At 56.2% G+C, this 27,269-nt stretch overlaps 1 protein-coding gene across 1 annotated transcript in view; it reads left to right on the forward strand.

The window, feature by feature from the left end:
* The first annotated feature begins 310 nt into the window (after positions 1–310).
* CACNA1E (calcium voltage-gated channel subunit alpha1 E) overlaps positions 311–27,269 on the forward strand; it is a 139,575-nt gene continuing 112,616 nt past the window's right edge. The window contains exons 1-2 of the mRNA XM_075507969.1: positions 311–652; positions 26,121–26,565. Coding sequence (XP_075364084.1) covers positions 26,147–26,565 — 419 coding nt within the window. The 5' untranslated portion in view covers positions 311–652; positions 26,121–26,146. The remainder of the gene's footprint in view (positions 653–26,120; positions 26,566–27,269) is intronic.

A 27,269-nucleotide genomic window follows, 5' to 3' on the forward strand; every position in this document is an offset into this window, starting at 1 on the left:
TTTGCCACCAGTCCCCAGCCCTGGTGTGGGACCGAGCTGGTCAAATCAAACCTGCTGAAGCAGCCGGGGTGCAGGTTTCAGGGTGCTGCTTCAGCCTGGGAGCTGGGTGGGTGGCTGATCCTGGGGTGGCCAAGCTGGCCTGGGTGGGCAGAGACGCGGCTGTTGGCTCGGTTGTGCACCCCCTCCTTACGCCCGGTGTGTGTGCAAGGGGGGGTGTGTGTGCAAGGGGGGGTGTGTGTGCAAGGGGGGGTGTGTGCAAGGGGGTGTGCCCGGATAGTTCCTGCTCTGTTTTGGCGGAGCTCGGCTCCTTCCCTCCTTTGTTATCCCCCGTCTGCCCCCTCTGGTATATGTGCGAGTTCCCTTTCTCCGATTGTCAGAAATTTCTTTTCCACTGTGTGGGCAGGAGACAGATTTTAACTGTCTCTATTTTCTCCTTTTTTTAAAAAATTTCGTTTTATCCCCCCTCCCCCTTCCCTCTCGCATTCCTTCCTTCCCTGCTCCTCTTGTCTCTCCCTCCCTCCCTCCCTCCCCTCCCTCCCTTTCTCCCTCCCTCCCCCCGCTCTTTTTCTCCCTTTCCATTACAAATAATGTCTCTGGAATAATACCCCGACCTCGCCCAGCTCTCCTGCAGGAGCCATGCCTCTGTTTCCAGGTAAGCGGGAGCCGGCGCTGGCTGCTGGCGTGGCTGGTGGCCCTGGGGAGCTCCCACTCGCTCTCCCGAAGTAGACGAACGCTGTCGCCGTGGGGACATCGTGTCCCCCCACTCGCTGCAACCTGTTGGGGACGGCCGGGAGACGGCAGTCCCCGCCAGCTGGGGCTGTCTCCATCCTCCTCCTCCTCCTCCTCTCCTTGCGCGATTCGGTCTCGGTGGACATCTCCTCCCCTCCCTTCTCCGGCGGCTTTTGTCTCATCCTGGCCGCCGGGGATGCTCGGAGCTCCGGGCGCACGTTGCGCCGTCGCTTCGGGGAAGGAGGACGGGGGAAGGAGCCGGCGGCAGCCAGCGCAGAGAGGTGGGCTGTGGCCCCGGGGGGCTGGGGGGCCGCGGGGCTCTCCTCCCCGCGCGGGAGGATGGATGCGCTTTGGGAGGGGACCCCAAGTTTGAAGCTCGACTCCCCGTTTTGCGCCTTCCCGAGGGTTTCTCAGCGGCTGGGGCTCGGCCGTGCCTGGGAAAGCAGCTCTGCTCTGACAAAGTTTTTATTAAGGTAGCCTAGGAGCGCCGGGAGCGTCGGCGCTCCGCTTAAGGTGGCTCGCCGGCCGAGGGAGGGGGCCCGGGGGCAGCCGTCGGGGCCCCGGCCGTGCTGAGGCTCCAGCCGGGCTCGGCTGGCGGGGCTGGGGTCCCGCTGCCCTCGGGAAGGGGCGGGGGGCTGTGCCGGGGGCTGCCCTGCCTCACGCCCCGGGTGGGGCGGGCAAAGCCGGGTCGGGGGTGTAAGCCCCCTCTCTTGCCTTGCCTCGGGAACCTGAGAGCTTTGAGCGCTCTGGAGAGCCCTTGCTGGGGTGCAGGGGCAGAGGTGGTGTCCAGCGGTGGGCTGGTTCAGCTCCAGTCCTCCTCTGCCAAGCCAAGGCCTCCCAAATGCGCAGGGTCTCTTCTCTTCCCGGGAGCGCGCAGGCTGCGTGGGTGCCCTCAGCAGCCTCCCCTGCCTGCCCTGGGCACCCAGTGTCTCGCGTTGTCTCCCTGCACCCAGTCCCCGCTTTCTGTAGGTCCGAGTGCTGCTCCTAAGTTTGGTCCCTGCCTGGGTGTTGCTGATGGCAGTGATAAATGAGTGGTCCCCAAAATCGGGGTTTGTTTGCCTTGTTCCCGCAGCTCTCCTGGCTGCTCTTGCATTGCAGAGCGTGTGTTTTGGAGCTTGTGGCTCCCACTGGCTCTCTGTGCAGCTGGAGGGGGGCCAGGGGTAACTCTCCTGCATGATCCTGAACAGCCAAGTGCTACTTGTACCCTGGACCGCCCTGCCTTCCCCCATGGGCCCTGTCCCCCCGAGTGGGTGATCTCATCCTGCTCTTGGTGCTGACATGAGGCCAGGCTTGGTCTGTGCTGCAGATGGGAAGGTCTGGGCTCAGGATGCAGTGGGATGTGGTGACACTCTCAGCTGGTCCAGACCTACGGCCGGGGCCGATAGGCAGATGAGGCACAGTGTTATGGAAGGCGCTGTCAGTGAGATGAGACACACGTTCACAGCCTTGGCTGCTGCTGATGGCATTTTTGGCAAGACCAGGGCACAGCTACCACCCATTGAGTAACTGGAGACTGAGCGCCATCCACATGGGAGTGTCTTTTGCAGGGGTTCCCTTCAGCTCCCTCTCCTCAAAATGTTTGTGTAGCGTTGCTGGCACACGGCAGCAGCAGGGTGCCAGGGAATCGAGGTCTGGGGTCCCTCCAGCTGGCTTTTGTGGGTGTCTCTCTGCAACGCAGCTCTCCAGTGGCACGGCACAGGCAGGCATGGCAGAGCTGCAGGGCAGGTCTCTGCACCGGTGGGCTGTGCTCCCCTAGATGTTCATCTATAGGTCTGGGAGATGGAGGAGGAGATGGTTGTGGCAGCAGGCTGTCCCGTGGCATTGAGCTCCCCTCTCGTCTCCGCTTCTGCCTGGCTGCGTTTCCTCACTCCTTGGTGGTCCTGGAGTACCTGGAAAGTTTGTTCACTGTAGTTTGGGATGCATTTGCATCCCTTGAGCTCCTGGGGGTTTTCTCCTCCTCTGCCATCACACAGGACAGTGTAAACCTTTCCCCAGTGAAAGGCCAAGTGAGAGCATGGACCATCCCCATTGCATCTGGGCACCTATTTTGGACAGGTGACAGGTTGATGCTGAGGTGCAAAGTCTTCCTTGGTTTCACCCATGCTGCTGAGGGCACTGATGATCTGCGTACGTGTGTGGGATCTCCCGGCCGGTGGTGCCTTTGACCCCCTGAGAACAGGACTGTCCCCGTGGCCGTGTGAGTCTGCAGCCCCCCGTGCCCCCTCCCCAGTGTGGTTGAGTCAATGCACCCACCCACTGCATCCAGTGCGTGAGTCACAGGCTTTTCATACACTGGTGTGAATCACTCACAGCCACACTGATGACTTTAGTGACAGCTGAAAAGAGAAGACAATCCCCCCCACCTCTCCCCCATCACCACTACTGCTGCCACTGGGCTCCTTGCTCACAGTGACCCCAGAAAACTTCTGTGAGTGGCACCCTAGTAATGGCAGCTGGAGTTTCTGCTAACTTTCTGCATCCCGTGGTTGGGTCGATCCATGGATGCCACCGAGGATGCTCATGGCTGAAATGGATGGGTGGACACTGGGGTGACGCAGCCTGGAGGATGGCTCTTCTGCCTTGGTGTTAAGGGGGCTCTGCTTGCTAGATTGGGGCGAGTCTGGCAGTGTGCTGAGCCATCCCCTGGCTCTTCCCCCAGGGCAGGGTGCATTTTCGGCCAGTTTTCCCAAGGCTGTTCTACTTTCTACCTCCCTCTTTCTGGGGACCACGCATGGAGGTCTGGAGCTTCATCCAGGTGGCCTGCTCTTCCCTCTCCCCCAGCCCGTGGGGTGCAGCGGGACCGTCTGACTCCCAGCGTGAGCGGCTGGTGATGAGCAAGAGCTGTCAGGAGAAAAGCCAGATCCTCCCCGCTCCATGGCTTCGGCTGCTCCTCTCCCCAGCGCTGCTGGCTGGCAGATGGTTGCGGCCAGCAGCTCGGCTGGTGGCTGGGATGCTCTTTGCGCCCCTGCCAGAGGCTGGGGCTGTGTCTCCGCTGGCCCCCTGGGGCCGGAGGTGACTGCTTTAACACAGGGGAGATGCTTGTTAATTAACCTCCCCAGGGATCGCCGTCTGTTGCCTTCCTGGCTCTGCTGGAGAGAGCCCAAAGCAGGGGGCTGGAGGAGGCTGGTGGGAGTACTGCCTTCTCCTGCCTGCCCAGGCAGGGGACCGGGGCAACTGTGCATAGCTCACCACCGGGTACAGGCTCACCAGGAATCAGTGGAGCATCCCTGTGTCCTCACTCGAGCAGTGCAGTTCGGGGGTGGGGGGTGTGTGTGTGGATATTAAATAAATCCAGTGCCTAGTACCTCTGCAGAGCTCCAGGGAAGGCACAGGTGAGGAGCAGATCAGACAGGCTTCCTGGGTGCCTTCCAGGTTCCAACCTGCCCCTTGGCCGTCTCCCGCATCTCTTCCGCGCTGCTTTGCTTTATCGCTGCCTGTTGCTTTTGCAAAAGCTCTTCCTGCCCCTCCCTCCTGGTGCCGGCTCCCCACCAGCATGTCCCCTCCTTCCTTCCTGCTCCCTGCGGCTGAAATGAAGTGCTGGAGTATTTCAGGGATGTCAAAACATACCATTAGTCACAGCTGTGAGGCCTCATGCCCGGGGAGAAGCTGCTGAGCTCTCTGTCAGGCTGAGAAATGAGCAGGGCGGATGGGAGCTGGGGAATCGGGGGGCAAAGGCTCTGTGGCAGCCCGGCCAAGGCTTTGGGGTTTCTCCCTTTCCCGTATCTCTGGCATCACTGTGACTTAGCTTTGAGCAGTGGGTTGGATCAGAGGTCCTGTGGCATGAATTATTCTGCGATTCCCCTGTGATGTTGAGATGCGGCATCTGCAAAATGAAGGGCTAGGTCCCCCCCTGCTTTGCTGGGGGGTTATCCCCAAAAATACCATGCCAAAGGGACCCTCCAACCATGTCCAGCTCCTGTGTTAGTTACCAGCTCAGAAGGGATGTTTTCCTCTTCTTCAGCATGGAGAGGTGTTATCTTTAGCGCTTTTCATGCTGGGTTATGTGCCCCCTGCCTCAGAGCCCACCTCGTGTGGATTTAAATCAAATATTGGGTTTCCTAGGCAGTTGTTTAAACAAGGCAGCATGGGCACCGAAACACCCGCTCCCCATAGAGGTGCAGAGCCCTGCTGCCCTGCTCGCCATCCGCAGGCATCTGCGCTTCCCAGCCTGGCTCAGGTTTGTTGTTCTTCTATTTCTTTGGTACCAAAATACTTTATTTCCTTTCATTTAACAAGCAGGGAATGGGGGATCCTGTTAAAAACACACCGAGCTGCAGTGTAAAGCACCTGTCTGATGGCACGGACAAGATGCTAGAGATGCCGGAGCCTGATTTCGGTTGCCTCCGGCGCTGCTCCCCTCGCTTAGCTAGGTGGCCGAAAGCTCAAACTTGTCAACCTCCCTGCGGAAGGGGTTGAGCTTCATCTCTTCTTGCGATTCTCCGAGGACTGCTGCCTATAAATAAGCACCAAACCAGTCAGAAAGGTGCCTTAAAGCAGGGAGGTGTAGGCAGGCCTGGGCGATGATGAGCCTCACCCTTGCGAGCAGATCCTCGGAGAGGGCCGATTAAGCTGTGTCTAATATTTTTATGAAGCTTTCTGGTTCAGCAAAGCATTTGCATTTCCCCTGCCTGGTTTTTCCAAGCTGCTGGCAGAAGGTGGGCTTTAACCGCTTGTTACCCTGGGTGTGGCGAGGGGTCCGTCTGCTTCGTGCCCTCCAACTGGGACCAGGGCAAGTGCTTTTAGGAAACTGGTTCGTGCTGGGCAGCTCGTTTGATGTTGACCCATCCTTGAGGATGTCTTCTGGGGATGGGTGCTGGAGGGTGAAGGGCTCTGTGCAGCCTGGCACCGCTAGCAAAGAGCCCTGGAGAGCTTGCATCTTCCTGCAGGCAGAGCGAGCCTGCTCTGCAAAACCAGAGCAGCGTGCAGGCAGGCTGCCTGTGCCGCCCTGCCCGCCACAGGGTGCGAGTCTTGCCGGGAGTGGGGGTTTGTGTGGCGGTGGGAGCAGGCGGGCACAGCTCCAGAGAGAAACCCCGGCTCTGGTCTGTGCTCAGGGCATGGATCCAATCCCTGCGGCGGGTGGGAAAAATGCAAGCCTCTCCCCTCCAACCCTACGGCATCTGCTCTGCAAAGCCGGCGTGCATTCGCTGAGGCTTCCCAAGCAGGGCTGCGAAATAAAACCCACTTTAAAATTCAGCAAGCTGGGTCCTTCAAGGAAAGGAGCACCTCTTCTGCATCTTTCCATGTCCTGGATGAGCCCCGTGGTGGGCCAGGGTGGCTACTTCCAAGTTGGCTGTGTGGTGAGTTTTAATTGAAATCTTGTGCGCTGACTGTGCCTGAGAAAATCGGGCTGTAACTAATGGGAGTTGCTCAAGACTGTGGCTAATTACCATGATTAACTGAGCAACAGTTTGGGTGACTCTTCCTCTTGCTCTGTGCTCTGCCAATCATCCCAGCCCCCAGGGATGTCTGCAGCAGCCGGGGTAGGATGGCACCCCGCTCACCCAGGGGTGCGGGGAGGAGGGCGGGAGATGCCGCGCAGCCCCCCGGCAGTGGGGTGGTCTGGCCGGCCATCGCTGCTGCTCCGCTTTCTGTATAAACGGGGTTTTTGCTCTCTGAAGGCAGCTGGCGAGCGGGCATCAGCGTTATGGGCACGGCTGGAGCTGGGACCCCTCCTGGGGGGCGATACGGGATGAGAAACTCCGTCTTAAAAGTGTGCGTTGAGGCATGAGGGACATGCTGGGAAACGGGGTCCAGCCCTTGAGTTTTCCCCATCCCATCCTCCTCTGCGGGATTTTTCCCTCTTGTTGGGTCCCCCCTTCATTTCTGCCGCATCAGACAACGGCTTTGGCTGTTTGATCAGCAGCTTACTAAGCAACCTTAAAAAAAACCAGTTTACAAAACAAATCTCTTCTGATGCTAAGCGAGCTTGGTTCTGTGGGCTGCTGCTCGCCGGCTCCGCTCAAAATGTGTCACTTGCACCGATGGTTATTTTTAGAGCCGAGGTTTGCAAAATGCAAAGGCTGGGCAGGTTTTTCCAGGGTGCCAGATTCCTGGGAGGAGGAAGGGGGGACCAGGGTGATCTCTCACTCTGTGCTGGTGCGTGGCAGCTGCCGCTTTCACCAGCGTCCTCTGGCGAGACGACGCTCACGTGGCTTTTCCTGTCTACATGGGGATTTATAAAATCCTTTATGTGCCTTTCTCCTGGTCCCCCTTGCTTTGTGTTCAGTGATATTCCTGCCTCTCTACTCCATCTTCAGCGGCTGGTGCTTCCCTGGAGGCTGCTCCAGGTCCCAGTCTCTCTGTCGGGGCTGGCTGCTGTGCAGCCCTGCCCATCCTGCGGCCCCTCTCCTTGCTTGCACCTCCTGTGTTTCTGCTCCAGGAGCCGAGGACCCTGCCTGCTCTGCTGGTGGTGTGAGCTCAGGCTGTGCCAGGGTGAACGTTTGGGTGCAAACAGCCAGGGAGGCAGCAGGAAGGGGCTGGAGGAGATGGGGAGTGTAGCCCTTCGTCTCCCTGTGGAAGCTGGGCTGTCTCCAAGTTCAGTGTCGGGATGGAAAGGCAGCAGGAATGGATTGGATGTTGGCCTTGGTCCCTCCCCAGCCGCTCTGGGGCTGGATGGGTACAGTGACCCTGTGCTTATGGGGCCCAGTGGCTGTGGGAAGCTGGTCCTGGCAGGAGAGCGTTGCTTTGTCCACGTTCACCTTCATACCTGTCTGTGCATCTCCTCTACCCCCTTCCAACCTGCTTCTGACCCAGGCTGGAAAGCCATTGGTCTTGCACCCTGTACCCTAACCCCAGCCTGCTGCCTGGCCTCTCTTAAACCCTCTCCTGCTTGCTTTCTTGGCTTATTGCAGCTGGGTGCTGAGCTCTGGGGGCCGCTTCCCCTTCCAACCTGGCCTGTGCCAGAGCTGTCACCCCTGGGACTGTCCCAGGACCATCCCCTCAGTAGCTCCTGGGGCTGGAGCGGGAGTGGGGCTGGGCTGAGCGCACCCCCAAGCCCCTTTCCGGCATCAAAAGCGCTGCTGGGGTCTTGGAGCACTTTGCAATCGGAGGGCAGTGTCATGGGGGATGAGGGGTGCCCTTGAATGCCTTCTCGTGTGTTAGGGTGATGCTGAGCAAGGAAGGGAGGAAACCAGCTTCTCACGGTGCAGCTTGGTGGCCCGGGGAGTCCACGGGCATCCTGCGTGTTGGACCAGCGCATTGCCGTGTGGTCCGGTGGCCACGGACAGGGGTTTCCCCAGCCTTGGAGGCAGCAGTTTGGTTGAAGTTGAAATGCTTCTGTGGAGTGAAGCTGGTTTGCACCAGGCAAGTTCACGAGAACAAGTAAGAGGGGCGAGGAGAGGGTAGAAGCTTTGAAAACACCTGAATTTGATGTTGCATGTTGCAATAGGAAGTTGAAGGTTTGAAGGCTTTAGGTTTGAAAGCCATTTTTTAAATCTGGTGGTGTTTTTCTTCTGGTGGATGTGATATAAAAAGCAAAATTGAAATGAAGCGTGTCTGCTGTGTTGGAGTAGACAGTTTCCACCAGCTACAAATGACTTTTTTTTTCTTTCCTCTTCTCTTGGCACTTTTTTCCCCCAGCAACTTCTGGAGCTGACGCTTTCTTTGCTCAGCAGGTCTCTCCTGCCCCATGCACAGCTCCCCCCCTGCACCCGGGCCGGCAGCACTTGCATGTGTTATTAAAGGTCTGGGAGGGAGAATTTCTCACTCTGCTGCAGGATTTTACCCTTCTCCCAATGAGTTACGGCAATGCACAAACGTTACCCTCAGTCCTTGCTCTTGTGTAGGACCTTTGGAGAGGCGTTGCTCTTCTCCCAGCACCGCATGGCCAGGTTACAGCGGGCCGTGGAGATGCTGCAGCTGGCTCTGCCTGTTTTCTTTTCCAGTGCCTGTTTCCAGCCAACTGCCAAAACTTACTCAGTCGTTCTCATGTCTCACTCGGCTTACTTGTGACTGTCGTGACTTTGTTTTAGTCACTTTATCTGTTTTGCTCATGCAGAAAGCTGTTAGTGTTGCTGGGAGGGTTTATTAGCCTTGAAGCTGTCACCTGTTTCCTACTTGTTATTCCAGGTAGTTAATTTTCTTTCTGCTCCTTGAGAGCTGGAGCTTGTTTTCCCCGTGATTCCCTCCGAAGGAAGGCGGCTTTCCAGCCTCGGCCCCAGAGAGGGCTGCTGGGGTGATGGAGAGGGCTCTGGTGTGCCTGGGGCTGGGGCTGCAGCTCAGAGCCGGGCTCAGACCCGCTGCTGTCCATGGGTAGGATTTTTGGGTGACTGGAGCTCGCTCAGAGCAAAAGCTGCAATCTGAATTAATGTTTTAATTATCTCGGCCTCTTCCCCAAAGGATGTTCTCTTTGTTTTTAATTTTGGAAAGCTCTCATATGCGATCTCTCTCTTCTCCTGCTCCCGTCATCCGTACCGTGCAGCTCGCCCCAGGAAGCGAGCCAAAGGTGTGGATGCTTTCCCTGGCATGAAACACAAACTGCTGCCGGGGGCTGCGGAGCAGCTCCTGGAGAGCAGGCAGGTGGGCAGCTCAGGCACCGATCCCCCCAGGGCTCCCACCGCAGCCTTTGTGTGCCAAAACAGGCGAGTTTCTTGGCTCAGGATTCCAGAAAAGGCGTTGGGTAACGAGATGGGGAGCTCCTGCATTGTGGATCCCCTAAAGCAGCTTCTCCCAGGGGTGCAGGTGATGCAGGAGAGTCTGATGCTTTAACCTCAGCATCTTGAAGGTGTCACCAGCTGCTTTTGTAAAGGTGGACCTTTGTATGCACTGGATCTGTAACCGCAAGGGGTGTGGGTGCTGCTGGGGCGCTCCTTGCACCAGGGAATGGCATGCAGCGTGCAGAGGATGGGGGCAATTCCTGGGGCTGATGAACACCATCACTTCTGCACTGAAGTGAGGAGGGGGGTCAGTTCTCAGCAGTGCTGTGCTCCTCCTGCCAGGGGAGGACATAGATGGGGAGGAGGCTCTGGGGCACCGAGAAACCCTGCTTGTTTCTCCATGCCTGGAAGACGGGGAGAAAGGAAAGCATGTGTGTGCACATGTATGTGTGATACTCTCTCTCTGTCATCTTCAGAGGAGTATCCTACCTGCAGTGCCAGTGCAGGAGAGCTGGGCTGAAGCGATGAGAAGAAAGGCTGAGGCCGCTCTATTGTATCAAACATGTATTTTATTAACAAAAGGCTTATGCTGTGATTGGAGTGCCCTGCAGCAGGAGCAGTGTTGTGTCAAAGTGAGGATTTAAATGCTTAAAAAAAATCAAGTTGAACAGATATGAGAGAGCAACTTATGGTATTTTCATCTTGCTCTGTTATTCATCAGCTCCCTTAATAATTCAGGTTTGGTTTTTTTTTTATTAGAGGAGACCAGATGAGGCAAATAAGTGAAATGTGGCTCCTGGAGCTACAGAGTAAGTAGTGAGGCTTGACAGTTCTCCCTTCCAGGCGATATTGGATTCTTGCTATTAGAAAACATGAGTACCCTGCACCAGGAACTGATCACCCCATCTCGTGCTCTTGTAGCACATCAATATTAACATTGCTTTATGGGATTGCCTTGAGAAATGCTTATATCTGACCAGGTGAAGCTGTTTTGCTGTGTTGGTCTAAATTGTACTGGCATACTGGGGTGGGAAGGACCCTTGGCTCAGAAGCGCAAATGGAGGTCTCATCTCTGTGGTGATATTTGGGCGTGTAAAATGAGGATCCAGGGAGATCTTTGAGTGCTGACCTTCCCAACCCCAACCTGGACATGGGGCTCTTCTAACTGAGGCTGGACCAGGTCAATGTAGTCCACAGAAATAGGTGCCTGTGTGATACCGGTGCCTTCGTGCACGTCCTGCACCGCCGCTGTTAAATCACCCAGGCTGCTGGCGGCTATTGCTGTGCATCACGGGGAGGAGAAGACAAATAACCTCCCTCGGGCCGTGCGCGGTTCCCAGCACAATGTATAAAAGCTGTCTTGAGGAGTGTTTAATGTGTTTCCAAAGGGCCGGGGGGTATGGGTGGCTTGAAATGTCTCCTTGCGTGCTGGTTGCATTAGATGTCTTTACTTGGATTTTAGCCCCTTTTCTCCCTCTTTTTTTTTTTTTGCGTCTCTAGTTTTGTGGATTCAAGGGTTGAAGGCTGCAGGCTCTGGGCTGCTGTATCCTGCTGTTTCCTTCAGCCAAGGAGATGCAAACATTCCATTGGGATATAGAAACACGTAAAAATCATGATTGGTGCTCTAAAAAACGAGCTGAAAACCATTAATGCTTCTTGTATTCACTTTTTCAGGTCTGTATCTGCTTTCTGAAGCTTTGGGGCCAAAGAGGGAGCAGAGGGAGGGCTGGAAGGGACTTCTGGTCTTGTTTTGGCTGGGGAGCAGTTTATTCTGGTGGCCTCTCAGCGATGCTTGGTGTGGTTGAGAATGCTGTTGCCTCTGTTTCCACTTCTTGATGCCAAACAACCGCACTTCTTCCCACCTTTCCTCCAAACTCACACTTTTCCAAATCATGCTTGTTTTCTGGTCTCTTCAGTAAATCAGCATCTTCCTTGGTATGTGTTTTTTTTTTTTTCCCTGAGGCCTCAGTGGCTGGCGTTGCTTTGGGGATTGTCAGACACCGCTGCTCATCTGGTGCTGAGCCAGGATTGCATCTTCGCAATGGGTGCGTGGGGCTGGGCCAGCCCTTCCTCTTGAGCGAGCTGAGCGTTCCCCCATTTCCTGTCTTCAGGCCCCAGGGTTTTCAGAAATAACCAAAACCTCGTCAGATTGCAGGATCCCTCAGGCACACAGCGGTGGATTGGGATGGCATCCTGTCCCTGGCTCCGCAGGGGGACCTGGGGGCTGAGCTTCGGTTGGAGCATCCCTGCGGGGCTGTGCCCTGCACCGGGGCTGGACTGGCTTGGATGCTGCAGCCGGGCACCACCACGACGCCCTCCCAGCCCGGGATGGTGCTCGGCGGCAGGGTGGGCAAGACGCAAGGAGAAACCCTGCGAGGAAGAGCAGGGAGAGCTTTGCTCCAGCCAAAACGCTGTGGCTCGGCCACCCACTCGTGACTGCCTGTGCTGCCGGGGGCCGTCTCCCTCCCCGGTGTGGGACGGGGTGTTAGTCACACGCCGCTGGCGTTAGTCACATTGGGAAGCGTGCCGGGGCCAAAGTGACGACGCTCGTGTGAGCCGGGAGAGCGATAGGTAGAGCCTATTTTTAACAAGGATTGTTCTGGATCCAGATAGGATTAATCCGTCCCAGCACAGCGGCTGGCACGGGGTCCCCGGACACCGCGAGGGCTGGGTGAGCCATGGCAGGAGACGTGGGTGGTGCAGCCCGAGGTGAGCACCCGCACGCTTTCCTCTCCTGTACGCCGCGAGCGTGCCGGGGCCGTGCCGCTGCTGTGAGGCCGCCTGGGGCGAGGGGCTCGCCGCCCGAGGCTTTCCTGGATGGAAAACTTATGGCTGGGTCGGAGCTGGCCCTGGGGATGCTGAGGAGCATCAGTAGCTCTGTGCAGGCTTGGCTGGTGCCAAGCCCTGGTCCCCTGACCTCCGCCATGCACTGCTGTGACCGGGCGCTTGGCACGGGAGCGTGTCTGAGCCCTGCGCGTCCCTGCACATCACCCTGGGGGGGTGTGGTGGTCCCCAGGGTGAAGCACAGCAACAAGGATGGGTGAAATCAGGCCTCCTATTGGGTTTAGGATGAGCCCTTGTTCCTTCTGCCCGCCCTGGGTAAGCCCCTTTGGGTGACAGCATGGCGGCTGCACCCTGGCCCGGGCAGTGTGGGGCCAGCCCGTGCTCCCGTGCCCTGCTTCGAACCCGAGGGCAAAGGTGTGGGTTTTACTTCTTAAATAACAAGCTGCTGAAGTGGATGCTGAATATGAAAGCAGCAGCGAGGGACCGTGGTTAGTGTTATCCTTTTGAAAGGAAACACAATAGCAATCTGTTATGGAAGAGGTTTTTTTCCTTCTTCCTTTTGACTTAATAATTTGGCATTCACAGCACAGAGAGTTTCTGGGAGATGGCATGAGGCTTCTACTATGGGATGTTTGTGGGTTTTTTTGTTTGGTGTGTGGTTTTTTGTTTTTTTTTCTTGCTACAGTAGCTTTAGAAATTTATCATCACTGCTCTGGTTTTGGGCTTTTTTTCCCTGGCATATGGAAGTAGCAAGCTTGGAATAAATGCAATCCGTTAGCCGTTTCAAGCAGGCTGTACATACACGGTGCTCCATGTCTCATGGCAGACTGGGATTTTTAGAAATGCTCTGTATTGGCCTCGTGTTAAAGCTCCCATGGGCTGCGGAAAGCACCTGAGCCTCTTTAGAGGATGCATTGCTTGGTGTGGAGCATCCTTGGTCAAAACCTGCTCAGGGGGTTAAGCTATGCAGCGGGGTCTGTGCCTGTAGCACTGCTTTCTGGGCCTCAGATGTGCTGGGCCACATCTGGACCAAGCAGCGCACCATAGCCGTGCAGTCAGTACTGTGGTCCCCATCCAAATTGCTCGCTTTGATTTTCAAATGGGATGAGAAAGCCCACAGGTGAAAGGAGCTTGACCCAGAGGCGTTGGCTCGGCTCCTGGTCATTTGCCGGGGCGGCGTGGGAGACCCCCTATCTCTTGGCAGTGGGGTGAATACCTGGGCTTGCTCTTGGACCCACACCAGGCTACAGGTGATTCAACACTTTGGCTGGAGATCCGAGGTGGCTGGAAAGAGCCTAAAACCGCTGTGGACTATTCTTGCCTCTGAGAAGTTTCTTCAGAGGGGTAACCTGGGCGTTGAGGCCCCGCTGAGCCTTGTGTCTAGAAGTCGCTCGGTGGCTGTGCGTGATCTGCAGCCAGCCTTCCCTACCACGTGCTGCGGGGATGCTGACTGCTTGGAAAGTTCTTTGCGGACGGCTTGACAATTTCTTTGTGCACTCGCTGGCGTTGACAAGCTTCGCTGCTGAATTTCTGAGGCCAAGTTTTCTGTGCAAAATGAAAATGAGCGTGGTGGTAACGAGCCACAAGTGAGCAGGGAGGGTTAGCTCGGGGAGGGGTGTGGGTGCAAGAGGGAGCTCCAGCTCCTGCAGTTGGCCTTGGGCGATGCAGGGTGTCTCGGGAGGCGCAGCAAGGGCAAATACTGGGAGTGCCGCAGATGCGTATCCCCAGCGAGCGGCTTGTCTCGCAGGGAGTGAGACGTGTTCTGTGTCTGCAAGGCCAGAGATGGATGGGGAGATGTCCCGAGGGTGTGTGGGACGCACCTGGGAGGTGACTGGCATGTGGGGTGTCTGCTCCAGTCTGTACTTGGCTGACAAAGGGGGTGGCCCATGTGTCGGAGTAGCTCTGGCTTGAAGGTGCTCAGTGCTTTGGCTCAAGGGTGTTTTAGGAGGAGGGATGGGACAGGTTTATGTCTTGGTGTCCATCTTGTGCTTCCTCAATGACAGATTGTGTCCAAGAAAGGGAAGGGCAGGGGAAGAGGGGACAGCGAAGAGCTGGACACAAAGCCTTCTTCCTCCCCATCGGGATGCTGGAGTTGGAGGCTTTAGGCAAGAAAAAAGGACCAGGACAGACTAGTTGCCTTCACCTATTTTCCTGGACCCCAGCGCCACTTGTGAGCTGAGCATCACTTGCAGCGGGGATGATGAGCTGAGCATCACTTGTGGAGGGTGGCGGTGCTGGGTAGCCGTGGGGCAGAGCCTGCGAGTAGTTCTTGGAGCTGGGAGAGGCCAGAAGCTTTGTCCCAGCAACCGCTGCTTTAGGGGAAGCCTCGGTTTTGCTGGAGAGCCAGTCCTGGTTGCAGTGCTGACCCTTGTGGAGCCTGCGCCGGGTGCTCCCTGAGACTGAGAATCCCATCGGGGTGCTCGCAGGCTTTAAGCATCTTCTGTTTTCAGCTGGGGACTGTAACGAATTGCTGGCCTGTTTGTAGGGGCTGTCCAGCCTGTTGCAGTCAGAGGGAAGGGTGTAAAACCCAAGCACGAATGTTGTATTCCCGAATGGTGATTCTGCACTGGCGTGTAGTGCGATGGGGTTTTACTACAGCCCCAGACAGACCAACAGGCACTGGAGGAAGGCTGGAGCCCTTGCAAGCATTTCTGTTGGTGGCTATCACACCAACAAGGTTTAAACCCAGAAAATGACCTGGCTTAAACCCTAAATGCTGTATGGGAGTTGTGTATCAGCTCCAGCCTGGGAAGGGTGGATGTGTCAGCGTGGTACCCTCCTGGGAGGGATGAATTTTGGTCACTGCCACTTGGAGAGATGGAGACGGGGGGTGCTGGGCACCATGAAGGATAATTGCTTGGATCGCCCCAGCTTGCTCAAACGTCTTGCCAGTACTCTGAAGCCTGCCGGCAGACGGTGGATGGCTGGCATGGGAAAATCAATGGCCTTAAACTATTTAGGAAGGAGCGAGTGGGCAAGAGGAGAGAGGGGGAGTGACGCTGCCAGGAATAGCATTGCCCGTTTACGAGTCGCCAAGGCTCTGAAAGCAAATGGTCTCTGCTGGTGTCCAGCATGAGCATGCACGACGGGGTGCTGGTGAGGGGGGGCAGTGCCGAATTACATGGCAGCGCCGGACTGCCGTGCCGGAGGAGAAACCCCCGGGCAGCTGCAGGCTGAGTGACATACGCCAGCAATCTTGTGCTGCCGGTCCTCAGCCATCCTCGAGATGTCTAAAAATTACAGATGGCAGTTTCCTAGTGTAAAAAGAGCTGCGTGCCGCCCGTGGAAGAGCCTCGTCTGCCTTCCTGGAAACAGAGGGATGGATGGGGGGGGGCACCAATTAGCAGCCGCTTCCGTGCTCCGCAACGTGATTGCCGATGTTTGCAAATACAGTAAAGTCCAAGCTCCAAGCACACACACTGCTGTAAAAGGGCCAATTTCATGATAGAGTTATGAGCTAATTCAGCTGTCGGGCGTTATTTCGGTAGGGAGATGGGGCTGACAAGTAAGCAGTTAGCTTGGGTCAGAGCAAAGCTCCTTCTAGCTCCGTGCCTGGTCTGGCTGCTCAGCCAGGACTGCGGAGGATGCTGGGCTGGACTGGTGTGTGTCTTAAGAAATACAAGGAACGGTGTAAGAAATAGGATGTACATTGCTCTTTGCCTGCTGGATCTTCCCAGGCTCCGGCTATTGGCAGCACAGAGCTTGGTGATTACAGCTAGGCTGTTATCCTGGCTGTGCCTGCCCTCCTCTCCTCTATGAATTAATCTCATCCTTATTTTGAGCTCGTTTGTGCCATGCATAAGTGTCCCACGAAGCAGCTATCTGGCAGGAAGGTTGCTTTAGTATAAATTATTCCGAGTAACGTGTTTCAGCGGGATGAAATAGCAGCGATGAAATAATGCCACAAATAAAGAGGAGAAGAAGGGGAGGCAATCACAGTATTAACAGCTCGATGCCAGCAATTGTAGCAAACTGATAAAAGAAGGGAAAGTGGAGCTGGATGAGCTTTTGTCGAAATAAGAAATATTTTGAGGAGGAGAGGGAGCCTGACAATAAGGTGGTGGCTTTGATCCCAAAGGGACGTGCTGGAATTGCTGGTGCTGGTGAAGCAAGGCAGTCCGTGGGCGATAAGCACTGTTGTTGCTGGGGTTTGGAGGGGGAACTGGCACCAGCAGTTTTGGGGGCAAAGCTGCATTGCTGGAGGGAGGGGAGGCCACCGACGGCAGCTGGGGTCCAGACGGACCTATCTGAAAGAGCAGCGCCTAAAAATGCCGTGCTCTGTGCCTGCCCAAGAGGATGGTTTCCAGAAGCTTTCGCTTGGCACCTTAGCGAAGCAGCTGGGCTCATGCCCAGGCTGGCTTAGCCCCCGGCTGCCCACCGGGTCCAGGAGCGTGGCTGCCTTTAGGGAACAGAAGGAAGCACCAGGCTTCCCTAAGGGATTCGGTGATGTCCCCTGGGGAGGAGAGGGGCCCTTGGGACTTCCCGGGCGTGTGTGCATTGGGTGGGAGGTGAGGACTGGCCGCTTGCCGAGCCAGGTTATTAGTCCTGGCAAATAAAGCAGGATTGCTGAAATGTTCTTTTTAGCTCCCCATAAATATTTATTTGCTTTTCTCCCATCTCCCATACTGTAGGAGATCGGGGAGAAACTGGGCTCGGGGGATGAGCTCTGGGTACGTGTGGCGGCTTGGAGTTGGCTGAGGCAGGGACAGGTGAGGATGAGGAGGAGGAGGAAGGGCAGGGGCTCATCCAGGCTTTTGTGCCTGAGTAGCTGAGTGTCCTGGGACATGCTCTCCTACCCTTTGGACCCAGCAGGGAAGCTGGTTGCTTGCTAAAGGGTCCTCAAGGCCACTGATTTGTGCATCTGTTATGCTGACAGGCAAGAAATACCTTTTTATTGTCCGCTTATCCTCACCCAGATCAAGCCAGGATAAGGTAAAATGCAAATCTACTCGGTACTCTGCAGGGTGCAAGGTAAATGGGGAAGGGTTATAGAAGACCTAGGTGAAGGAGCAAAAGGAAAACCTGCCTTTCCTCCTTTTAGATGGAATCAGGAAGGTCTTGCTCTGTTTACCCAGTAATTTGGCCTGACTGTGTGATGCCCACCCCATCAGGGGCTCTGGCTTGTGCTTGTGGCTGGCGAGGACCTCACAGCAGAGGATGCATAGCACACTTTCTTCTCCTAGTCTTCAGCATGGCAGGACAGGCTTATTCTTTATCCCCTTCCCTTCTTCACCGTGCAATTTGTGCAAGAGACTGTCTTTTTTTTTCTTTGCACAAACAATAAGACCTTTTCAGTGAGCCTTTGTACATAATGAGAACTGAAGTCAAGGAAGAATAAAGCCTGCCATCGCTCACCTTTAAAGCACCCCTTTGTTTTAACCTCTCAGGGGTGCTGTGACTCCTTGTGCCGGGAATCTGATGTTTGCATGATCGTATAATTGCCTTTGCGGGTCTATTAAGTAATGACACACATTGTGGTTTGTGAGTCACCTCGGCGAAGGCACCCTTGGAAACGAGAACTTTTTCTCCCTGGCTTTGCTAGGTTAAACAAGAATTTTGTTGTTGGTTTTGTTAAGTTTCCCAGCTGGCGGGAAGGAGGGCAGTCTGAAAGAGCTGCCACCGAGCCCAGTGGGGGTGAAATGCAAGGAGGAAACCCAGAAGGCTGGCCTGGGAGATGGCTTCCTGCAATGCTGTAGTCCAAGCTGTGCGTGCATCCTTCCTGCCCCATCCCGGCCGGCAGTTCCTGGCTCAGCCAGATGTTTTTGGAGAAGCCGTAAGCCGTAGCGTGAAGCCAGAATCAGGGCATGTGCTGGCAATTCCCAGGATACACAGGGTGCCGTCCAGACCCGCAACTACCCCCCGGGGAGCCCAGAGGCAGCAGCTCCCTGGTCTCACGGTCCTCTTGGGACCATGTGCATTCAGCCTGCCTCAGCAGGGGGGAACAAACTTTTCCTGGGGCAGTGCTCAGGAGGCCTGGACGCTTCATGGCTCCCCATTTTTCCTTCTGTATTTACGTCAAATCCTCTTTGCATCTGTGGTTTCAAGCTGCCTGGGTTTCTGACCTACATCAAAAGCAATGCCCTGTTCTCAGCCCCTTCCCGCGTGCTGCCTCGTTTCACGTGCTCAGGAGCAAGGAGCAAGGGCTGGGCTGTCTTCTGCCAGCAGTGTTTCCCAGAGACCGGTCTATTTATTTTTTAAAGCATTTTCTTTCTCTGTTGCACAGCAACTTCTAGCACACCCTGGCTCGTGCTGGCAGCTCCTGCTCCTCTCTACCTTGGCAATTCTTGCAGCTGCTTTTGGGCTGAGAATGGTGGAGACTACCGGTGAACCCTGGTGTCACTTGGGCCACTTGTCCTCTTTGAAATGAGCTAGCTCAGGCTGAGTTACCGGGCTCGGCAGCACCGCTTCCCACATCCCCGGGTGCGGGAGCTGCTGAGGTGCGACGTGCAGAGCCAGTTCTGCTGCTGTGTGCTAATTAAAGCGTAAATTCAGGCTGTCCTCGGGGATGGTGGTGCTCTGCCCGTGGCTACCCGCATGCACTGGCTCTTGGCTTGCCAAATATCCAGAGGACGGCGGGCTGGGACGTGGAGGTGCTGCTCTCCCCGTGCCTGCGGCTGGGCGAGGGGACGGTTTCGCGGCCCACAAGCTTGGGGCTGTTTCCATACAGGCGCTTTATGTTGGCGTTGGCTGTCTGCCCTGCGTTGCAGAAATGACAGGCAGGCCAGGAGGATCACTGCGCCTTTCCGAGGAAAACCTCCTCATGGTGGGAGTCGGAGGGAGGAGGGCAGCACGGCCCTGGAGGGGCGACAGCCTGCACTGTTGTGCAGGAGCACACTTATATTCCTGGAGGGTGGCCCGGTGATGACAGCTGGAAATTATCTTAAGAAGTCCTGGTTCTGCCCTTCTTTGGAAAGCAAACTCCTAAGGGCACGCTCCCTGGCTACGTGTACGTATAGCTCCAAGCACTGCTGGTTTCTAGATGCTGCTGTTGCACAGATGACGGCTTGCTTTCCTGTCCCCGATTATTTCTATTGCCAGGCTCGGTCCCGTGCTGTTTGCAGAGCAGCAGTGCTGTGCTAGGCGAGCCCAAGTCCAGCGCTTGCCCGCTGGAGCGATACCTCTCCCCTTGGGCCTGCTGGGGGGAAGAGCTTGTGCAAGGAAGGGAAACGCCGAGCTGTGCCGGGCATCTCCTGCACTCTCCGTCTCTGCCCGTGGCCGATGGCACGCACGCTCTCAGGTCTGCCCGTGTGTGTTTTCTCTGCCTTCCGGGGCGGGGGGAACTGGGATGCTGGTGGGGATCGGTGCTGGCGTGGGGCTGGTATCGGGGGTGGCAGGTTGCAGGCGTGATGGGCGTGCGATGCGGGGTGCCTTGCCTTGAGCTGCAGAGACATCTGCCTGTCTGGCACCGAGGGGCACAGGAAGAGGTGAAGTGATGAGATGGTCTCAAAGGTGATGCTGGAAGAAATTTGGGCGTCGGGTTGTCTGTCAGGATGGGCATTGCCAAGCACCAGGACGCCTTGCTGTCCTTGCCTGGTGCTACCCCATCACTGAAATCCCTATGTGAGGCCAGCCAGAGCCCTGTCTCTCACTGCTGCCCCAGCAGCGTTGTGCCTGCCCTTGGCCGTGCCCTGAAGGCATCCTTGGGCCTGGGGCTCGCTGCCTGCAGCCAGCCCCGGCGCTGAGGGCCCTGCTCCCCTGGCAGTCTCTGGCTCTCCCGCCTCGCTGCGCTGGAGATGGAGGGCTGATTTCTTTGACGTACATTTATATAAATAATAGCGGGGTTGTTTAACAGTTGCTCTTAAAGGAGAGATGAGATAATTTCATGTTTTGATATTCTTAAAGCTGATTCCCCTGGGAGCGGTGCTCTGCAGGAGGGCTCTCGTACCCAGGGCTGTGCTATCCCGCTGCTGGCACGGGCAGAGCCCTCGCACCCACCACGGGCTCGCTGGCCTTTGAGATGCCTCCTAGCTGGGACAGGGTCCAAGCAGCAGCCTGGCCCCGTCCAGGCTCAGTGCGGCTTTTCCTGGGAAGCAGAAGTGGTGCCCAGCCCTGGGGAGCGGGCTCGGCTGCTGGAGCATCACGCCAGCCGTGAAAACCCTGCCGAGGCAGAACAAAAGCTGTTTCCCAGACAAAAGGTTGTCTGATGTCTGCAGCGAGAGCATCTCCTGGCCTGAAGTGGCCCCTGGGTATTCGGAGCTGTGCTCTTTCCTCCATCTGATCTTTGCAGTCGTTCCAGGGGTCTTTGTTATAGTGTCTTGGAGCCGTGAAGGCCCAAAAAATAGTTTATTATATGTGAATGGGTGATGAGAAATGAAGGTTTCTTGAAGAGCCAAGCGGCCCTTCTTTGATTGCACCGTGTCCCTCTGCCCCAAACACGCTGGCGTGCGCGGTGCTGCCTTCCCCCGGCTCTCCTGTGCCGGGATGTTTGACCTGACCCTTTCACCTGCACCTTTTGCTGAGCGTAGGAGTAGGTCTGTGCAAGGAACATTTGCCTGTAAATGTCTGTCTTGTCTTTCTTTCCCACCTTGCTTAAATCTCTCCGTTACTGGTGTTGTACAAAGCTCCCAAGCGTGGGATGCAGCACTGGCTCTTGCTGGGTACCAGGCGCATACCAGGGATGCTGGGAGCAGCTCTTCCCAGCAGAGCTGCTGCAAACCTGCCGGTGGTGTGGGCTATGGGAGGGGGGTTTAATCTAACAAACTTTTCCCCAGTAATAAACGACTCGACTAAAAATAGCTCACCCTCGCCAGCTGGCTCCTGTAGCCGCCGTGCCGCGTGGATCCAGCCACCGCATTCGATGCGAGACAGAGGAGCCAGAGGACCGGGGCGGGTCCGGAGCTGGCCCGAGCAGGGCTCGCCCACTACGGCATCCGTGCTGCTGCGAGGGGAAGTGCACGTGGCGGGAGAGGAAAAGGCCATGAGGATGAATCAGTCGCTCTCGCAGCCCATCTGTCTCTGTTTGGAGGGGGCCCCACGCTGAATTTCTTCCTAGTGCTCTGAGGTTTAGTGCTCTGCTTAGCTGTGCTGCATGAGCTCTCCTTCTCCCCTTGAGCAGGGACTAATAATTAGCAGCTCGGGGTAAGCATGGCTCAGCGGACAGAGGCAGATGGCATTTGGTTGTCCTGAAAACCAAGCGGCCTCTGTGGCCTGGGAGAGGCGGGTTAGTGAGCCGGAGGGAAGGGGTGGCAGGGGAAGGATTTGGAGCATCCCTATGCCCCAGAACGATGGAGCGGGGCTGAGGTGTCTGAGCACGTGAGTCCCTAGGGAGACCAGCCAAGCTTGGGGAAGAGACATCCCCTGTGGGCTGGTGAAGCGGAGAAACCCTGCCTGGCTCGAGGTGTCCCCAAGATGCTTGGGGACAGCATCCTAGATGTTGTCCTATATACATCTTCCGGGCTTTGCTCTTGTCCCTGTTGTGTTCTCTCCTTGCTCATTCAGGAGAGAGGAGGGACACTTGCTCACAAGGGGAAGCAGCAGCATCAGAGCAGCTTCTTGCTCTAATGCTGCTGTCGGAATCATCCCCCAGGTCCCCAGGGAAGGCTGCTGGGCTGATGGACCATGGTCAGAGGGCTCTGGCGGCTTTGCTGCTTGTTGCGTACAACACAGCCAGGGTTTGTCCGTCCGGGGCTGAGGCCTCGTGTCCTCTCCAGGAAGGGGCCTCTGCCTCTCGGCTCACCCGGGGCTTGTGGCAGCGCTGGAGCTCAGGAGCTCGGCACTGCGGTGTCGGACCCTTGTGCTGCCTGGGGAAGATCAGCCCCCCATGGCCCAGCACAGCATTAAGCCTTTCCGCTTTAACTCTGGGGGCTTTGGTGAAGGTTATTCAGATAATGGAAGCAAACAGCTCACCCAGCACCTTAAGTGGGTAGTTGTTATGGTAATACATAGTTACTTGGCTAAAGACTTGATTGCTGCCATTGTAACACAAACACATACACAGAGAAAACCCCTAAAAGGAATTTCCTCTCCGTAGGTCAGCAGTGCTGCTGGGAACCTGCTTCCCACTGCAGCTCTTTATTAGTTAATTAGCTGCTAGAAGGAGGCAATGAAGTATGGTGAGAGGCCGGGGTCTCCTGCCTGCAGCAGCTGTGTTCCTTGGCCATGGCCTGTGGTTTGGGTTGAGATAACAGGCTTGAGTCACCTGGCAGCGCGTAGTCATCTTTCAAGGATGCTGCAGAGGACCTGTGCGTGCCTCTTCTTCATCACTTGTCCTCTGGTGCCGAGGTCTCGAAGGCCGTTCTCAGTGGTTTGTGGGGTGGGGTGCCGCTCTGGGTTGTGTCCCATTTCAGCCCGTGTTGACGCGCAGGCTGATGCTCACCGCGCTGTCCCTGTTTGGCTGTAGCAATCCCAGCGCAGGAGGGGATGGATGGATGCTGTGCGTGATCTCTCTAATGAGATCCCCATTAGACAGGGTGAGCTCTGGCTGTGCATTGTCACAGCTGGGTGGGCTGTGTCCTCAGATGTCCCCCGGCTTGTGCTGGGAGCATCGCGCTGCTCCCAGCCACTGTGCAGGTGAGAGCACAAGTGCCAGCGTTTTCACAGCTGCATATCCACACTCTAATTCAGTTTGACTGCTCCTAGTGCCCAGTGGCCGTGGTTTTATCTAGATGACTTCTCTGCGGCAGGAGCAAGCAGTAAATTTCCTGACTCTCATCACTTTTAGACCGAAATTTGGGAGATAAAAGCCTCTAGAAACTTCATTTTCTGGTATTGAAAGCCTGCTATGTGTCACAACAGCAGCTGTTCCTCAGCTCTCCTGTCTCAAACGCAGCCAAACGCACCGTTGCTGTGCAGCGATGTCCTCGGCTCCCGCAGCAGCCGGGTGAGCGGGGGCAGCGGTGGCTGCCGGGGGCCACGTGCGGCTCTGTGCCCTGCTCTTGCCGTGCTCATCCTGGCTGTGCCGCCGGGGACGCGGACAGCAAGCGTCAGCTGGAGTCACCACTAGGAAGCCACGTGCAGTACCACAGCGGGGTTGGACAGGTGAATACGCTGTTTTCTTTTGCTTTTTATTTTAGTTATTAATTGTCGTTAACGGAGCTGCAAAGCCATCTTCTGCCCAGCTGTTAACAGGGAGCTGTGCGGCAAACCTGGGTTTATTCCCACGCAAAGGCTGATTTGCGGCTGGAAGCGTTTGGAGGCACCGACCGGCACCCGAGTTGTATGTTATTAAGCAAACCCAGTGTAGAAGTAGGACTGCTGGCCGGCTGCGTGGTCCCGGCTCCAGCCGTGGCCCGTTCCCGGCGGATACTGAGCCATGGGTTTCCATGGACGGGATCAGAAGATAACTCTGTGTTTTCAAAACAGGCCACGTGTTGGCTTGCCATGGGTTTCCCTTTTGCAGAAGGCAGGGATGGCATTTAAACAGCAGAAGCTGAATTACATGAACAAATGTGGTGTTTTCCCCACTAATTCGGATTTTGTGTAAAAATAAAGTGGGTTTGTTTTCGGTGTAAAGGGGGGACCAAAGGCTAGAAGACGGGCAGATGCCCTGATGTCAGACGCTTCGTACGCAGCACGTGGCATCCCGCGAGCACCCTCGTTAGCGCGTAGCCTCGTCAGCTTTCCTTAACAAAATGTTCTGGCATCCTCCCTTCTCTGCTTGTCACTTCTCCAGAGGGAACGTGGCTTGTTCTGCTGGCAGCGTGAGCCCTGTTTGCTTAGGCGGAGGCAGAGCTAATTATTTCTATTTATTTCCTCAAACTTTCTTAGTGTTTCTTTTGAGGGCTCCGCTTAAGCTTTTTCACTTGTCTCCAAGCCTGGGAGTTACCAGTGTCCCTGGAGCAAGCCTGGTGGGAGATGCATTGGTGTCGGCATCAGGAGAGCCGGTGTCCGCGTGGATGCTGGACCTGCCCTTGGGATGTGTCCTCATTTGCTCTTAGCTAATTGCCCCCGTGGCTCTGCTGCAGCCATGCCATGCCTGAAACGCGGAGTGCTGTGCTTGGTATGCAAGAAAGCCTCCTGTCCTCCCCAAGGAAACGCTCAGGGAAGAAACGCAGCTGCAGAATGGTTGTTTAAAAAAAAACAAAACAAAACAAAACAAAAAAAACCCAAGACCAACAAAAAAACCCAAAACCCAAACAAAAAAACCAAAATACAAACCAAAAAAAGCCCCCAAACCCCAAAGAATACCTGTGGCTGGATGAGGAGTTAAACTTTAGCAGGGGAGGATTGAAAATGAGCAAAGCAATATGAGAAGGAAAGGCATACGTTAGGAAAATGAGAAATTGTAAAGGTACTCGGGACTGGATTGAAAAAGTAGGTGATTAGTGCCTTTAAAAAAATAAGTTGCATGGGTAAGCAAAGTAGTGAAGAATCTGTTTATAGCTTTCAGTGGGAGCAGCCAAACTCTTCGTATCAATGTGCTAATTAATTTGCCAAGGCTCTTAATGGCAGTTGCCTTTTTCTTTCTGGAGAGCTTGCCAAGGGGTGAGCATCCCTTGGGCCGGGCAGGTTTAAATTTGGGGGCAATTTAGATGCTGTATATTTGCAGTGCAGCGCCACAGACCCCACGGAGATGGGATGCTTCCCTGGCTCTGCCGTGCATCCTCCCCCTGTGGCGTGGGGAAGTCAGGCTTATTTTGGCTAGCATGGGGGCCCACGCTCTGTTTTGTCCCCTCAGTTACTCTTCATTTATTTTTTTCCTATATTTAATTTATTTTTATTCCCGGTGTGGCGATTTCCCAGCCTTTTTTCCTGACTGCTGTTCTTGCCTCCCTGTTTGCTCTGGAGGAGCAGTTCAGGTGTCTCCAAACAACACCCTGGGAAGGGGTTAAGATGACTGACGTGCTCAATTTGCTGTTACTGAAATGTGTTATTGCCACATTACAGGGGGTTTAAATCCTCTTTTCCCTTGTTGGGGTGTTTCCCCCCCATCAAGCATGTAGTTAGGAAGAAGGGGGTGACAGCCCTGTGATGAGAAGCATGTGCTGCCTTGCTCTTCTCTCTTCCCCTCTTTCACCTCCATCGTGGGCAAGTGCTGTGGGGGGGATTTCAGGGGCTGCCTGAGCAAAGCCCTTCCCGCAGCAATAACATGCTGAACGGAGCTTCTCCGACATGGGAATAAAGCATTTCACCACGACAAGGCTTCGGGTGTATTCTCAGACAGGAGCATCTCCTGTCTTTAGAGCATCATCTATTTTGCTCAGCCAAGGAGGCGTTGCTGGGCGCGGTGTTTCTGGCAGCGTTCCTGCGCCTCTCGCTCCTATGTGCGGTTCCCGAGTCAAAGCTGCACTGATATTTCCGTATCCAGCCTTCTAAGCCGCTGCCTGTCTCTGCCAGGCTGCCTGGCTCTCATCCCGGGAGCTGTGGGGCTGGAGGGGGCACATGGATACTCCTGCCAGGGATGCTCCAGCGCTGTGCCCACCTGGGCCCGTCTGCTGGCACGCGTGCTGCCTGCGTGGCCCCTGCCTGCGTGGGCAGCCGAGTGCGGGCAGTGGCTGGCTTTTGGCGAATGGATGGCTGTCTGCTGGGCTGGATGGGGAGAGCTGTACTGTGGGTTACTAAGGTCATGCTGTCAGCTGAGCTGTGCTGTGCCAGCCCCTTTTATTCCTCCAACCCCCTGCAAAAGCAAAAAAACCCCAAGAGAAAAAAAAAACCAAAACCCCAAAAAACCCCAGAAGCAGCACAGCAGTGGCTTGATCCAGGTCTTCCAAATCTCCTCTTTTCCCATCTGTGAGACAGCGTGGGGGCTCACCATGTTGCGGTCCAACTGCGGGGAGATGTGCTGTTCCGGGGACCCCAGGGAGGGCTGGCTGCGGGGTCAGAGGGCTGCAGGTTCAAGAGGTGCAGGGGTGCCCGGACTGGGAAGGAGGAGGAAAGCAGTAAGGCAGGAGGTGCTACCCCTTTCCCTAGCCTTGGGGGTCCAGCGCTGTGTGTCCTGTGCCTGGTTTGAGAGGGTCTAGCCCAACAAATCCAGGAGAAATGGGACTTTCGGTTGGTGTGGGAGGAAGGGAGGGAATTGGGGGGGCAAATGGAGCAAACCCCTGAGCCTCCCCTCTCTGTCTTGTGCCCCTCCAGAGTGATGAGCTACAACAGCACCAAAAATGCTGGGATTCGGCACGTGCTCCATCGGCGCCCCGGCGCCGGGCAGGGGGGCTGAGCTGGATGCTGCCTCCCCCCGCTACGTCCTGGCCCTGCCCGAGGAGGAGACGTGGCGCAAGCACCGGCTTGGCCTGATGCAGACCACCCAGTCCTGCAATTTGCTAGAGCCCGAGAGCCTGGCCGAGGCCCTGGTCTCGCGAGCCGCCAGCTTTGATGCCCTCTACGCGCCCCGCTCCCGGGATGCCGACGCCGGCACGGAGATGGGCAGCACCTTCGACCTGGGGCTCGGCCAGTACGTCCCTGTGAGCCCGGATGTTATCAAGCGCCGGCGGGGAGGGCTGATCGAGCAGAGGGACATCATCAAGGCACACGAGGCACATAAAATGCAGAGCACACCGCAGGCGCGGAGGAAAGAGTGGGAGTAAGTACCGGCGAGCCCCCAGCCCAGGTGGGCAGACAGGGGGAGCGGGAGTGTTCCCCGTCCTCTGCGGGGCTGGCGGGGGCCCGTGGGATGTCACGTCGGCGTCACCCCCGTGGAGCACACCCCCAGCTGTGCTCGATCGCCTGGCACTCCCGAGCTGGGCTGCTTTTCCTCATTGCCTTTGTTTTCCAGGGAGGATTTTTAAAGGCAGGGAACAACTTGAAACAGAGGGAGTGAGATATTTTGGGGTGGTTTTTTCCCTGTCCTGCCAAACCTCTTCTGGGTCCTTTCCTCTTCCTGTGCTCTGAAAACCGACGGGATGCGTGGTCCTGCCTCCAGCAGCTGGGACCTTGTGCAGCACCTGTCCTGCCCTGCCCTGGGGCTCAGCACATCCCGAAGGTCCTGCAGGGCTTGGGCTGGTCTGAGCTGGCTGGACCATGGTATTTTTCTGATGGCGTGAGTTTGTGGGGTCCGTGCAAGAGATGGAGAGAGATACTGGTGTGCCACGTGCGGGAGGCAAGCGTTTGTCAGCCGAAATGGTCGGAGGTGCTTCTCTCGGCTCTGAGCTGGAGGGCGGCATCTGATGGGGATGGTGCAAAGGAGCCTCTGCGGATGAGGGGGTTCCTCAGATCGTGGGGCGCTTAGTGGGGTGGAGAGCCTGGCGAAAGGGAACTTGGAAGTCCTCTGTCTCTGAGGACAGGCTG

This window comes from Mycteria americana, chromosome 7, assembly GCF_035582795.1.
Source record: "Mycteria americana isolate JAX WOST 10 ecotype Jacksonville Zoo and Gardens chromosome 7, USCA_MyAme_1.0, whole genome shotgun sequence".
NCBI lineage: Eukaryota > Metazoa > Chordata > Aves > Ciconiiformes > Ciconiidae > Mycteria > Mycteria americana.